The 12,787-nt window shown below is 42.6% G+C and overlaps 1 protein-coding gene and 1 pseudogene across 9 annotated transcripts in view; both read right to left on the bottom strand.

Moving 5' to 3' along the window:
* The window catches only part of LOC129037293 (protocadherin alpha-C2), a 224,925-nt gene that overhangs the window by 137,247 nt on the left and 74,891 nt on the right, over window positions 1-12,787 (bottom strand). Inside the window, exon 1 of one of the 9 annotated variants that reach the window (XM_054489277.2) lies at window positions 1,184-3,721. The exons of the other annotated variants lie outside the window; for them this stretch is intronic. Coding sequence (XP_054345252.1) covers window positions 1,184-3,574 — 2,391 coding nt within the window. The 5' untranslated portion in view covers window positions 3,575-3,721. Of the gene's footprint in view, window positions 1-1,183; window positions 3,722-12,787 lie in introns of those variants that run through there. 9 annotated transcript variants of the gene reach the window in all.
* Window positions 10,143-12,078, bottom strand: LOC134739637 (protocadherin alpha-4-like; annotated as a pseudogene).

The following is a 12,787-nucleotide window of genomic DNA, read 5'->3' as shown; positions in this document are numbered from 1 at the left end:
CATTTTGTTCGAGTATCCAATAGTTGACAAACCTCTTGCCTTTTCATGGAACAAAATCAAGAACAGGCAAAAAAAAAATTATTTTTTCAGATGGGGGTCTCACGATGATAGCTCACTGCAGCCCTGAACCCCTGGGTTCAGGGGATCCTCTCATGTCAGCCTCCCAAGAAACTGGGACTACAGGTGTACACCACTAGGTCTGGCTAATTTTTTAATTTTTTATAGAGACAGGATCTCGCTATGTTGTCCAGGCAGGCCTTGAACTCTTGGGCTCAAGCAATTCTCCTGTCTCAGCCTCCCAAATAGCTGGGATTATAGGCCTGAACCACTTTGCCTGGCAAGAACATGTAGAATTTTAGTTATATTATTTCCAGAAAGCAACATATAAGAATGCAAGGCTTAACGTTTTTCTTCAAACAATATGAAAACAAGTATTATCACAGGAATAAAGACAAAAGTAAAGATTGTTTCACATATAATGAATTTATGATGAATGTTTAACACTGTAAAAAAAAAAAAGTAAATCATGTCATACTAATGGAGTATTCTAGCTTTGATACAAGCCTGAAGTTAGAAAAGCCAATGAACTAAGTGCAGTGGCACTGCATTCCCAGCTACTCTGGAGGCTGAAGTGGGAGAATCCTTTGAGCTTAGCAGTTCCAGGCTACAGGTCACCTGTAAATAGCCACTGCAGTCCAACCTGGACATCATAGGAAGACCTCCTCCCTTTAGAAAAACAAAGCCAGTTGATCTAACAATGTGGAAATATCAAGGCAAAACTCTGCTAAAAGACAAAGAGGAGCAAATTTAAATAATCCATAGTTATTATGGTCATAATTGAAGTTTAGAGATGAAGGGGCATGGGTACTTTAGTGAAAATAGTAATTATTTCTACTCAAGTGACTACAGAAGAGTCATTCTTGCATCTCACTTCTTTTAGGATTTGCTAACCAAATATTAAGAGAAATAGGACATCTATTGGTTAAAGAAGCCAGATTATTTATATGATTAAAAGACTGAAGATGTGTATCATTTGGTATTTCATGAACAGACATTGTTATCTAAACAATATTCAAAATACTGATTATTCATAAAACTTTCCCTTAAAAAATCCGTGAAAAAAACTGGATTTTAAATAATTTCACATACACTTCCTGATAGGTGGAATCTGTAGAAAACTCACCTTTCCGGGGTGATTTGACCCTGGCTCCTGTCTTTGCCCTTCCTCCTCTTTATTCAGACCTAGAGGAAGACTGGGGCTGAAGGCCATGAGGTCCGTCTTAGGTGGGCCCTCCTCAGAGCACACCCTCTGCCGCCTCTGCTGAGAGTATGACCAGCTCCCCACCGCGCGGGAGCACACCAGCGTGGGCTTCCCCGACACGCACGCGCCCTCAGTAGGCTTTGCCGAGCACCACAGCGCCGTATACAGCAGCAGCGTGAGCACCAGCAGGCTGGACACCACGCAGATGGCGATGATCAGGTACACGTTGACATCCACCAGCGCAGTCTCTGGGCTCGCGGCGCCCACCAAAGTCCGCGAAGAGGCCTTTGGCGCCTGTCCGCTCTCCACCAACGACACCAGCACGGTGGCCGTGGCCGTCAGCGCCGGCTCACCGTGATCCTTCACCAGTACTAGAAGTCGGTGGCGCGGCGAGTCCGCCTCGTCCAGGGCACGCGTTGTGCTTATCTCGCCCGTGTACAGCCCCACGCGGAACGGGATGCGCGAGCCGCCCGCCGCCGGCTGCAATTCATATGAAAGCCACGCGTTGTAGCCTGAGTCTGCATCCACTGCTCGCACCTTCGCCACCACATGGCCCGCACCCACCGACCTCGGTACTAGCTTGTTAACTGCGCCTCCCGAGCTGCCAGACTGAGTCGCCAGCAGTGCCGGCGCGTTGTCGTTCTCATCCAGCACGAACACCTGCAGCGTCACGTTGCTGCCCAGAGGCGGCACGCCCGCATCGCGCGCGCTCACCTGGAACTGTAGCAGCTCCAGCTCCTCGTGGTCCAACGGCTGCAGCGCGTACACCTTGCCGCTCTCCGCGTGCACCGACACGTAGCTCGACAGCGAGCGCTCGCCCACCCGCCGCTCCACCAGCGAGTAGGACACCAGCGCGTTCTCCTGCGCGTCCGTGTCCCGCGCCGACACTGTGAAGATGTGGCAGCCTGGTGGGTTGTTCTCCTTCACGAACACGGTGTACTCGGGCTGTGCGAACGCAGGCGCGTTGTCGTTCACGTCGGCCACCTCCACAGATACCCTGGCCGTGGCCAACAGAGAAGGCGAACCGCCATCCCGCGCAGTCACCACCAGTTCATAGGCCGACACGCTCTCGCGGTCCAGGGCCCTGTCCAGCACCAACGAGTAGTAATTCTTGAAGGTGGACACCAGCTTGAAGGGAACGTGGGGCGTCAGCGAGCAGGTCACCTGTCCGTTGACACCTGAGTCACGGTCAGACACGCTGATCAGGGCAATGACCGTGCTGGGCTGAGTGTCCTCTCGTACTGGGAGGGACAAGGAAGTCACGGTGACTTCAGGAGAGTTATCGTTGGTGTCCAAGATTTCCACCCAGACTGTACAGTGACCTGCCATTGGGGGAGTCCCCTTATCTGTAGCCTGTACTTCAATTTTATAAAACTTGTTTTCTTCATAATCTAAAGTTCCATTGACCCTCACTTCTCCATTATTTTGATCTAGTGTAAATAAGGGTCTTCCATTGGGCTTAATTGACATTAAGGAGAATGTTACCTCTCCATTGACTCCTTCGTCTCGGTCTGTGGCGTTTAGTTTTATCACAAGAGTTTCTTTAGCAGCGTTTTCCATAAGGCTCACCTTGTATTCTGACTTATCAAACTCCGGATCATTGTCGTTGACATCCAAGACTTGGACTAACAGCTGAACCGTGCCAGTAAGCTCCGGTTTTCCCCCGTCTGTAGCTGTTAGTAGCAAATTAAGTTCCGGAGTTTTCTCTCTATCCAGAGACTTCTTTAAAATAAGTGACAGTCTTTTAATCTGCTTACTATTTGTTGGTGAATCTAAAGAAAAATATTCATTTTTACTTAGCCTGTAGGTCAATAGAGCATTCTCTCCAATGTCAGCATCAGAAGCTCCCTCTAGTGGAAAACGCGAGTCCGATTGCTTAGATTCCGCAATCAGCAGCTTTTGTTCTCTGAACGAGAACACCGGCGGGTTGTCATTAATGTCCTTCACCTCCACGTCCACATGGAAAACCTGCAGCGGCCTGTCCACGATCACCTCCAGGTGGATGCTGCACTCCGCGCTCTGCCCGCACAGCTCCTCGCGGTCGATCCGAGAATTCACAAACAAAATGCCATTCTGCAGATTTACCTCCAGAAGGTCCCCGTGTGTTTTGGACGCCACCCGGAACAGGCGCGGCACCATCTCCGCCAGCTCCAGCCCCAGGTCCTGCGCGATGCGGCCAACGAAGGTGCCGTGTTTGGCCTCCTCCGAGACGGAGTAGTGGAGCTGGCCGCTCCCCACCTCCCAGAATTCGAGGAGGAGAAGCCAGAGCTGTAGTCGTGGGGTGCCCAATCCCCTTCTCTGAAAACCAAACATTGCATACCAAATTGGCTTCCAAAATAAGCTTCTTTACACTTACAGTACCAGATTCTTCAGTTTCAGGTTAAAAATCTCCCTGAATTCTTGAGAAGTTTCAAAGTATCCTTAAACGGTGGCATCCGGTATGATGGAGTCCCTTTGTATGGGAGTGCCTCACTGTTCAGACCAACCTTTGAAGGAACTTTCCACCAAGTAAAGAGCGACACCTTGCGCCTAAAACTGTGAGTACTGTGCACTGCATTTACCACCGCAGAATTTCACGTGTTTTGGGTTTCTTCCCCCAAATATTTCCAACGTGCTTATTTGTGGAATATTCAGATTATAAGTCATATTGAAACTAAATATATATGGAAATGGCATTTTATTTCTTGATTAACATCAAATTTAAATTATTGTGTCTATGTTTGACTTAACATTATAACATTGTTCTTTTACTTATCTAAAATACATACATACAGAGAGAGTGAGAGAGAAAGAGAATTCAGTTGTTAAGGTGGCCTCATGAAAAACTAGGGCTAAACATTTCCTGAAAGTGTTGTTCCTCATATAAAAATACTATCAAACTTGAATTGTTTTACTTTCAGTCTCTCTTGTTACTTTGGCTGCTAGGGAACTCAAAGAAAAAATTAAAGTTTTATAAAACAACTCTTTAGTCTTTATGTTCCACATGATCTATTCTCATCTCTGTGGGCTTGCCTTTTCATATCTATTTTCTATAGTTCTGATTCTTTACTGTTATTTACATTTAATTGCTTTCTGATTATAAGTGACTTTATATTCATTGCAGAACAATATGAAAAACAAATATATTCATATTCTCAAACTTGGTAGTTTTAAAAAAGGATCCACAAAGGAAAAGTCTATTGATCTAGATGAATTTTTATTTGACATATGTTATTTCTAATGTAAGCCATAGTAGCATAATATGAGATATCAAAATTTAGCACTTTATATAACAGAGTCAATGATATGACAGAAATAGGCTTTTCAACTATAAAATAAATTTTATTATCATTTGATAAAATAAATAAAATCACCCTGAACATCTTTGTGCCATATTGGTATTTCCAAGTCACCAACATTGGTTTCCTTACTCTAATTCAGTTATATTCATGAAAATAGTTTGTTTCTTGTTGAAAGAATTTTGGGTTTGAGAGCATAAGTTCATGGAAAACAAGGGACTTGATTTTTAATTATACCTTCTCTAAGTACCTGATATTGTGCTTAAAACATAGAAAATTAATCAAACAATTCAACTAAATGGTAAATTGCCTTAGTGTTTGTGGAAATGGAATTTCATAGAAAATACTAAGTAAAATACAGGAATTGCTTATGAGAGTTTTCATTGCCTGAAGTTGTAATTTGCTTGAATTTTCTTTGTCTTTTCATACACCCTTAGGATTTAGGAGGAAAAAAAAGAAGATGCAACACAATTTTAGAGTAGAAAGTGATTTAGAATAAATATCACTCTAGCTTAAATATTTTGTTGTATACTTTTGATGGTTTATCTCCAATCTAAAAATACCGCAATGGCATATGAAAAAGTTATCATATGTGTATGCTAATATTTTATATATATATATTCAACTATTAATTTGAGATTTTGTTCTACTTTTTTCATATTTACTCTTTTCCCAATGTTGTCATAACACTAGAACTCTAATTAAGGTAAATGCAAAATTCTGTATTAAAAAATTAAAGGAGACATATCAACTTTTATAACCATTAATTCCATTATGCATCTGTAAAATAATCAACCATAGTAGCCTCTAATCAAAATATAACATTAGACCAGATGACAGTATATTCAACATGATATTTGAAGTACATCAGGTTTATTTGGAACAAAAGGAAACAACAGATCCTCAATCACCTTATGGGAATTGGGGATGAAGATGTTACGTGGAATGTGGAGTCTTGCGAGGTAGGGAAATGAACCTGAGGAGGTTTACTCTGGAAAGATGATAATATCACATATTTGAATTAAAACAAGATGTTAATTTAGGTGTTAATTTCCAACGATACAGTATTTTGTGAATATATAAAGTAATACCGAACAAACGCCAAGTCATAAAAGAGTTTGACATGGTGTATGAATCAATGACCCATCTTTTGCATTTTGGCTGTGATATTTCAGATGTCACCATCTCAACCAGCCCCTAGTGAAGAGATTATGCTCCCTTTGAACTCATGTTTGAGAATCAGCCTAATATCTGGGTGTAGGCTAATGCCAAGAAGTCATTTCAATACAGTTATTGTTAACTGATTTTCAAAATCAATTGAAGATTAAGGAACTTTGTGCCTGACTTTTACTATATCAATCAGGACATACAATCTGCTTGTATGTCCTGTTAGTCATATAAGTATTAGAGTGCATAGTTTAATGCCTTACTAGTGCATGTCATCCACTGATATTCTAACAGACCTAGTGCTATTATTTCTTGAAAACATATAAACAAATTTTGACACCGTTGTCAGAACCCCAGGAGGTTCTCCAAAACCAACAGATTAGAATTACATCATCCAACCACTGTATTAACAAAATTATAGGATTTACTCAGTGATACTAATTCTGCTCTATCATGGCTTAGTCAAGTAAAAACAGTTATTTGGTCACAAATCATTTGTCAGTTGTTACAAGCTTCCCAGCCAACAATAAGACTGAAGAAGACTGAAAGACCTACACACATTTGAAGATTTTCATGGGAATCTATGTCTTTAAAATTGTTATTGAAGTATGCAATATTGTAAACATTTCTTGAATCCTTTGGCCATGTTCAGGGTCCCTGAAATAATAATATCAACATCTATACTTGTCCCAAACTCTGTCTTTATTCACAGTAAAGAAAGAAGGATGTCATTTTTGGTATATAGTATTTAGTTTTGGTGTTCTGCAAGAATATTGGAAACCACAGTTTTCTGACTTTTCTTACATGTTAAATGATTCTTACTTATATCACTTCCAAACAACAGATACATAGTTCTTATAAGGCAACTCTTAATTACTTAACAATTACATAACCAAAATACCTATCTTAGTGTGGCATTGATTAAAACAAATGATAATGATGATCATGAACTCTTACAAGAAAAAAATCACCTAACATAAAAAACTTAGTGCCATCTCAATCATGCATTGTACAAAATTAATGATGAAGACAATCATGAAGTTTCTTCTAAGCACAACAGAAAGAAAGATTTGCCTGTACACAACTTGTGCTTGATTTTCCTAGCTGAGACCATGTTTGAGCAGAGAAAAGACTTACTGAAGAAAGCTCTACATTATAGTGAATAAAAGAATGAGTCTGAAGCCTGAAAGACACACATTTGAATAATATCTCCACCATGTACTGGCACTGGATAAAATAGATAAACATCTCAGCTTCTCTTATTTTATCTTTCAAATGGGAACAGTCATATGTACTTTAGAAATTGTTATAAGTATTAAATGAAATAATGTATTTAAGTCCCTTCATGATGTCTAACAAATATATTAATAAACTGCTCAAACATTGGTGATTTATTATCACGAAGTTACTGATCGATGTTGGCTCTTGTTCTATAGCTATGGATGAAGAGAATTCCAGCACCATAAAGTAGGACAGGGTTTTCCCTTTTCTGAAGATTTCCTTAATGTTTATCTTCATAGAAATCATCCTCTCAGAAGTTATTTTTCTAGGTAGACACCACTAATTTCTTTTCAGCATTTATATTAACTTTACCCTACCTATAACACGGTTATCCTGCCATATGTAAATATACTATTTCTTTACACAGAATTAAAGGCCATCTCATTTGTAATCAGAGCCAAAAAGAGCAAAGTAATTTTACATATAATTTGATACACATCCTTACAGCTATAAATACATGTTCTCTGGGATCTCTTTAAAGAAAGCAATTCACATTAACATGGTGTGAAGGCAAAAATATTTTGCATCAAATATATCAACAGTACACAATGCTAAATTCTAAGGTATAATTAACACCACAATTGTCAAGTGGAAGTGCCTTTATTAACATCCCATGGTTCTTATACTTAAGTTATTAAAAGCAATGACATTTTTTGGTAGAGATGGGGGTCTCACTATGTTGCCCAGGCTGGTCTCAAACTCCTGGCCTCAAGCGATCCTCCTGCCTTGGCTTCCCAAAATGCTGGGGTTACAGGCCTGAGGCACCCTGCCAATCTCAGCAATGCCATTCTGAAGACCATGCAGCTTAATGAACACAGACAATGGTATCACTCTTCGTCATGTACGGGAAGACTCTCTTATACTTAAAGCCCAAATAAGTGTGAATTTTCCTACCCTAAAATATTTTCATACAGCCAAGTACCAAAAATGAAAGAAAAATGAGTATAATCGATGCTCATAGAAATCTTCCCAAAATAGTAGAAGAGCTCAACAACTTAAACTGGAGGACAGCAGCAATTATGTCAACAGGTAATTAAGTAGAGCTGACATTGTTTTGTTTTGTTTTGTTTGTTTTTTAAAGAAGAACAAAATTGTTGGCTATCTGAAGTAGTTAAGATTGTGAAGACAATGACCTAAAATGAAATTATAAGAAGATTGAAGACAAAAATTAAGAAGTAAAATCACCTTTAAAGGCAAGGCTAAAATTCCACCCACTGCAATCACCATCTCAAAAAGGATTGCTATTGATCACGAAGAAACAAAATTGTTTGTGAACGAAGCTGCCTCAACCCTGCTCATCACCGTTTGTGAGAGATAAATTTCTACATTATAGAAAGATAAACATTTAAACATGTTTTAAACTCAAATAATTATGATATTAAATATTGTAATGGTATTTTTGAATACATTAAAACAATAAGGAATGGAGGACACAAATCAGAATAAGAAAATGAATAGGAATAAAGAACTTGCTCCAAAATTGAGAAGATTTGACCTTCTCATAAGGATCATTATTCATCATGATCCTTCCCGTAAGATTTAACTTTCTCATTTACAGGAAACAGCCACTCAGTCTAATTCATTATTAGTATTATCATTATACTTATCAACTGAAGAATATTCCTAAAGAATATTCATGGTGACTGTAGCAAAAAGTGATGATGGCTAGACTTCCAACGCACTTTTTTTTTTTTAAGTCAGAGTTTCACCCTGTCTCCCAGGCTGTAGTGCAGTGGCCTGATCTCGGCTCACTGCAACCTCTGCCTCCTAGGTTCAAGCGATTCTCGTGCCTCAGCCTCCTGAGTAGCTGGGATTACAGGTGCGCACCACCACACCCAGCCAATTTTTTTGTATCTTTAGTAGAGATGGAGTTTCACCATGTTGGCCAGGCTGGTCTCAAACTCCTGACCTCGAGTGATCCGCCCGCCTCGGCTTCCCAAAGTGCTGGGATTACAAATAGGCATGAGCCACCGCACCCGGCCCCAGTGTACTTTAAAAAAGCATCTCAAAAGAAAAGCAAAAGCAAAATAAATAAAGCAATCAAATTAAACAATAACTTGGTGAACATTATCAATGTCACTATGAGGGACATTAATAGGAATGAAATATTTTCCAGCATTACAGTATTTACATTCTCAAAAATTTCCTATTGAAGTCCATCTCCAAAATCTGAACCATGGGGGAACGCTAGGACTAAAAGCCATAAGGTTGACCTTGGGCGGCCACTCTCCAGAGTAAAATCTCCTTTGCTGCGAGTAAGACCAGATCCCACTACGCTGAGGTACACCAGCGTGGGCTTGCCCGGCATGCACTAGCCCTCGGTGAGCGGCGCCAAGCACCGCAGCGTCGTGTACAGCAGAAACGTGAGCACTAACAGGCTGGACACCACGCAGATGGCGATGATCAGGTACACGTTGACATCCACCAGCGCTGCCTCCCGGACCTCGACGACCGCCAACGCCCGCGATGGGACCTTCCTCGCCTGGCTGCTCTCCGCCAGCAACGCCACCACGGTGACCGTGGCAGTCAGCGCCAGCTCGCGGTGGTCCTTCACCAGCACCAGCAGGCGGTGGCGCGTAGCTTTCGCCTCAGGGTACTCGTCGTGCTGATCTCGCCCGTGCAGAGCCCCACGTGGAACGGGTGCTGCCAGCTGACAGATGCAGCTGTTGAGACAACCAGACGTTATAGCTGGAGTCCACCGTGCGCACCTTCGACACCAAGTGGCCTGCATCCACTGAATGCCGCACCGGCCCACTCACAGCTCCGCCAGCCCACCCGAGGCGCCAGCAGCGACGACAAAGTTGTCGTTCCAGCACTAATACCTGCAGCGTCACGTTGCTGCGCAGAGGCGGCATGCCCGCGTCGCGCGCGCTCACCTAGAACTGCAGCAGCTCCAGCTCCTCGTAGTCCAGTGGCTGCAGCGCGTACACCTTGCCGCTCTCCGCGTGCACCCACACATAGCTAGACAGCGCGCATTCGCCCACCCGCTGTTCCATCAACGAGTAGGACACCAGCACGTTCTCCTGCGCGTCCCGGTCCCGCGCGGACACTGTGAAGTCGTGGCAGCCCCGCGGGTTGTTACCTTTCACGAACACCATGTACTCGGGCTGCTGAAACGCCAGCGCATTGTGGTTCACTGTTCGGCCACTTCCACGGACCCGATGGCTGTGGCCAACAATGAAAGCGAGTCCCCATTCCGAGCGATTACCAACAATGGATAGATTTGCTTTCTTGGTCCAGGGCGCTGTGGAGCACCAACGAATAGGTTCTGGGCAGCGCCTTTTGAAGGTAGACACCAGCTTGAAGAGACGTGAGGAGTCAGGGTGCAGGTCCCCTGTCCCTTGGCACTGAAGTTAGGGTCAATTACACTGATTAGGGCTATGATGGTACCCAGTGGAGCGTCCTCCTGTGCAAGGAATGATAGTGACTTACTGCTAACTCTGGAACACTATCATTGATGTCCAAGACTTCTATCAAGTCTGTGCAGTGACCAAACATTGGGGAATTGCCTGTGTCAACTGCCTGTATTTGAATCTTTCATCATTTAGTTTCCTCAAAACCTATCTTTACATTTACTTTTATTTATCCACTGTCTGAATCTATGTGAAAAAGGGCTTCTATGTTAGGGGAGACATCAGTTGCAAAGAAACAATGTGACGGTTTGAACCCTCGTCAAAATCCAAGGGGTTAAGTCTAATAACCAGTGTACCTTCTCTTGCATTTTCCGGTAATTTCACATGATAGACTGCTTTGTCAAACACTGGGCATCATCATTTACATCCAGCGCTGTGATATATAATGCTTTGGTGCTTGTCAGCTCAGCTTTGCCCCCATCGTTGCTTTGAGCACCAAGAGTAGCTCTGAAGTGACTTATCTATCTGAAAGAATTTTTAAAATACACCTTCTAGTGGTTTTACCTGCTCTTGGTTGGTATTTCCAGGGAAAAATAATCATTGCGGTACAGTATGTAAGTCATCAGAGCACTGGCCCCGACGTCGGCATCCCAGACACCCTCTAGTGAAACACGATAATCAAGAGCTCTCGTTTCAGAAACAGATTCTTTTGTGTTGCTGAGAACACTGGCAGGTTGTCTTTATTGTTCTTCACTTTCACCTCCACATGGAAAACCTGTAACAGTTTGTCCACGATCACCTCCAGGTGGATGCTGCACTCCGAGATCCTCTCACACAGCTCCTCGAAGTCGATCAGAGAACTCACAAAAATGCCATTCTGCAGATTTACAACCAGAAGGTCCCTGCGGCCTCTGGAATCCAACTGAAACAGGCGCGGTATCAGCTCCACAAGCTCCAGACCCAGGTCCTGCGCGATATGGCCCGCGAAGACGCTATGTGCCGTCCTTGGCCTCTTCCAGGATGGTATAGTGGAATTGGTCCTTTCCCGCTTCACAAAATTCAAGGAGCAGAAGCCAGTGCTGTAGGCTCCGGGATTCCCGGCCACTTAGTCTAGCAGCTAACATCATGCCTCTCTTTTGGTTAGTAAAACAATATTTCATGACGAGAAAGACTTAGTTCCTCTGAGACCTTTTGATCCTTGTTCCTGAGGTTCCACGTGATCTTAATGGGTGTTTGTAGTTTTTAAAGTACTGGAACAATGGAGCTTCTTTCTGATCTAGGAATAATCTGATTTTCTTCTTTTAAAAAAAATACTTTTCGGCCGGGTGCGGTGGCACTCGGCCAGCACTTTGGGAGGCCGAGGCGGGTGGATCACGAGGTCAGGAGATCGCGACCATCCTGGCTAACACGGTGAAACCTCGTCTCTACTCAAAATACAAAAAATTAGCCGGACGTGTTGGCGGGAACCTGTAGTCCCAGCTACTCGGGAGGCTGAGGCAGGAGAATGGCGTGAACCTGGGAGGCGGAGCTTGCAGTGAGCCGAGATCGTGCCACTGCACTCCAGCCTGGGCAACAGAGCGAGACTCCGTCTCAAAACAACAACAACAACAACAACAACAACAACTTTTCTTGGAGAACAACAATATCCTGTGGCTCAAAACATAAGTGCATTTGATTTCATATCATTTCACTTATCTTCTTCTTTCCTGATTCCTGCATATGTTTATGTTTCTCTTTGTGAGCTTTCAACTCCTTTCCTATACCTTCTTGTGTGTGATCAGTACCTCTTCAAAGGTGGATTTGTCTTACAAATCAGAATTCCATGAAGAGTTTTATCTTGTATATAGACATCCTAAATAAAGTACTACTGCACCAACTGTATTATCACGTGAATTAATACGAAAAAAGATCATATTTGCAGGATACTGGTGTTACTATTGCTTTTGCTTTTTTCAATTTTTGAAATAGGGTCTCACTTTGTCATCCAGGCTGGAGTGCAGTGGCACAATCATGGGTCACTGCAGCCTCAACCTCCTGGGCTCAAGCCATACTCCCACCTCACCCTCCCAAGTAGCACTACAGTAGGGACTAAAGGCATGTACCACCATGCCCGGCTTATACATACATAAGTACATATATATATATATATATATATATATATATATATATATGTGTGTAAGGAGAGCCCATCATATATATATATATATATATACACACACACAGTACAAGGTATCCCTATGTCACCCAGGTTGGTCTTGAACTCCTGGTCTCAAGCCATCCTCCCACCTTGGTTTCCCAAAATGCTGGGATTACAGGTGTGAGCCACCATGCCTGGCCTTAAGTTAGTATTGATGGAGCGATTAATGCACCTGTATACCTGAGACTTTTACAATTGATATGAGTTTTTACTAAGTTTTTTATATTACTTATAAGACATTAAGGAGGAT

The sequence above is a fragment of the Pongo pygmaeus genome, chromosome 4, assembly GCF_028885625.2.
Source record: "Pongo pygmaeus isolate AG05252 chromosome 4, NHGRI_mPonPyg2-v2.0_pri, whole genome shotgun sequence".
Classification (NCBI taxonomy): Eukaryota; Metazoa; Chordata; class Mammalia; order Primates; family Hominidae; genus Pongo; species Pongo pygmaeus.
This window is presented reverse-complemented; position numbering and strand designations above follow the sequence as displayed.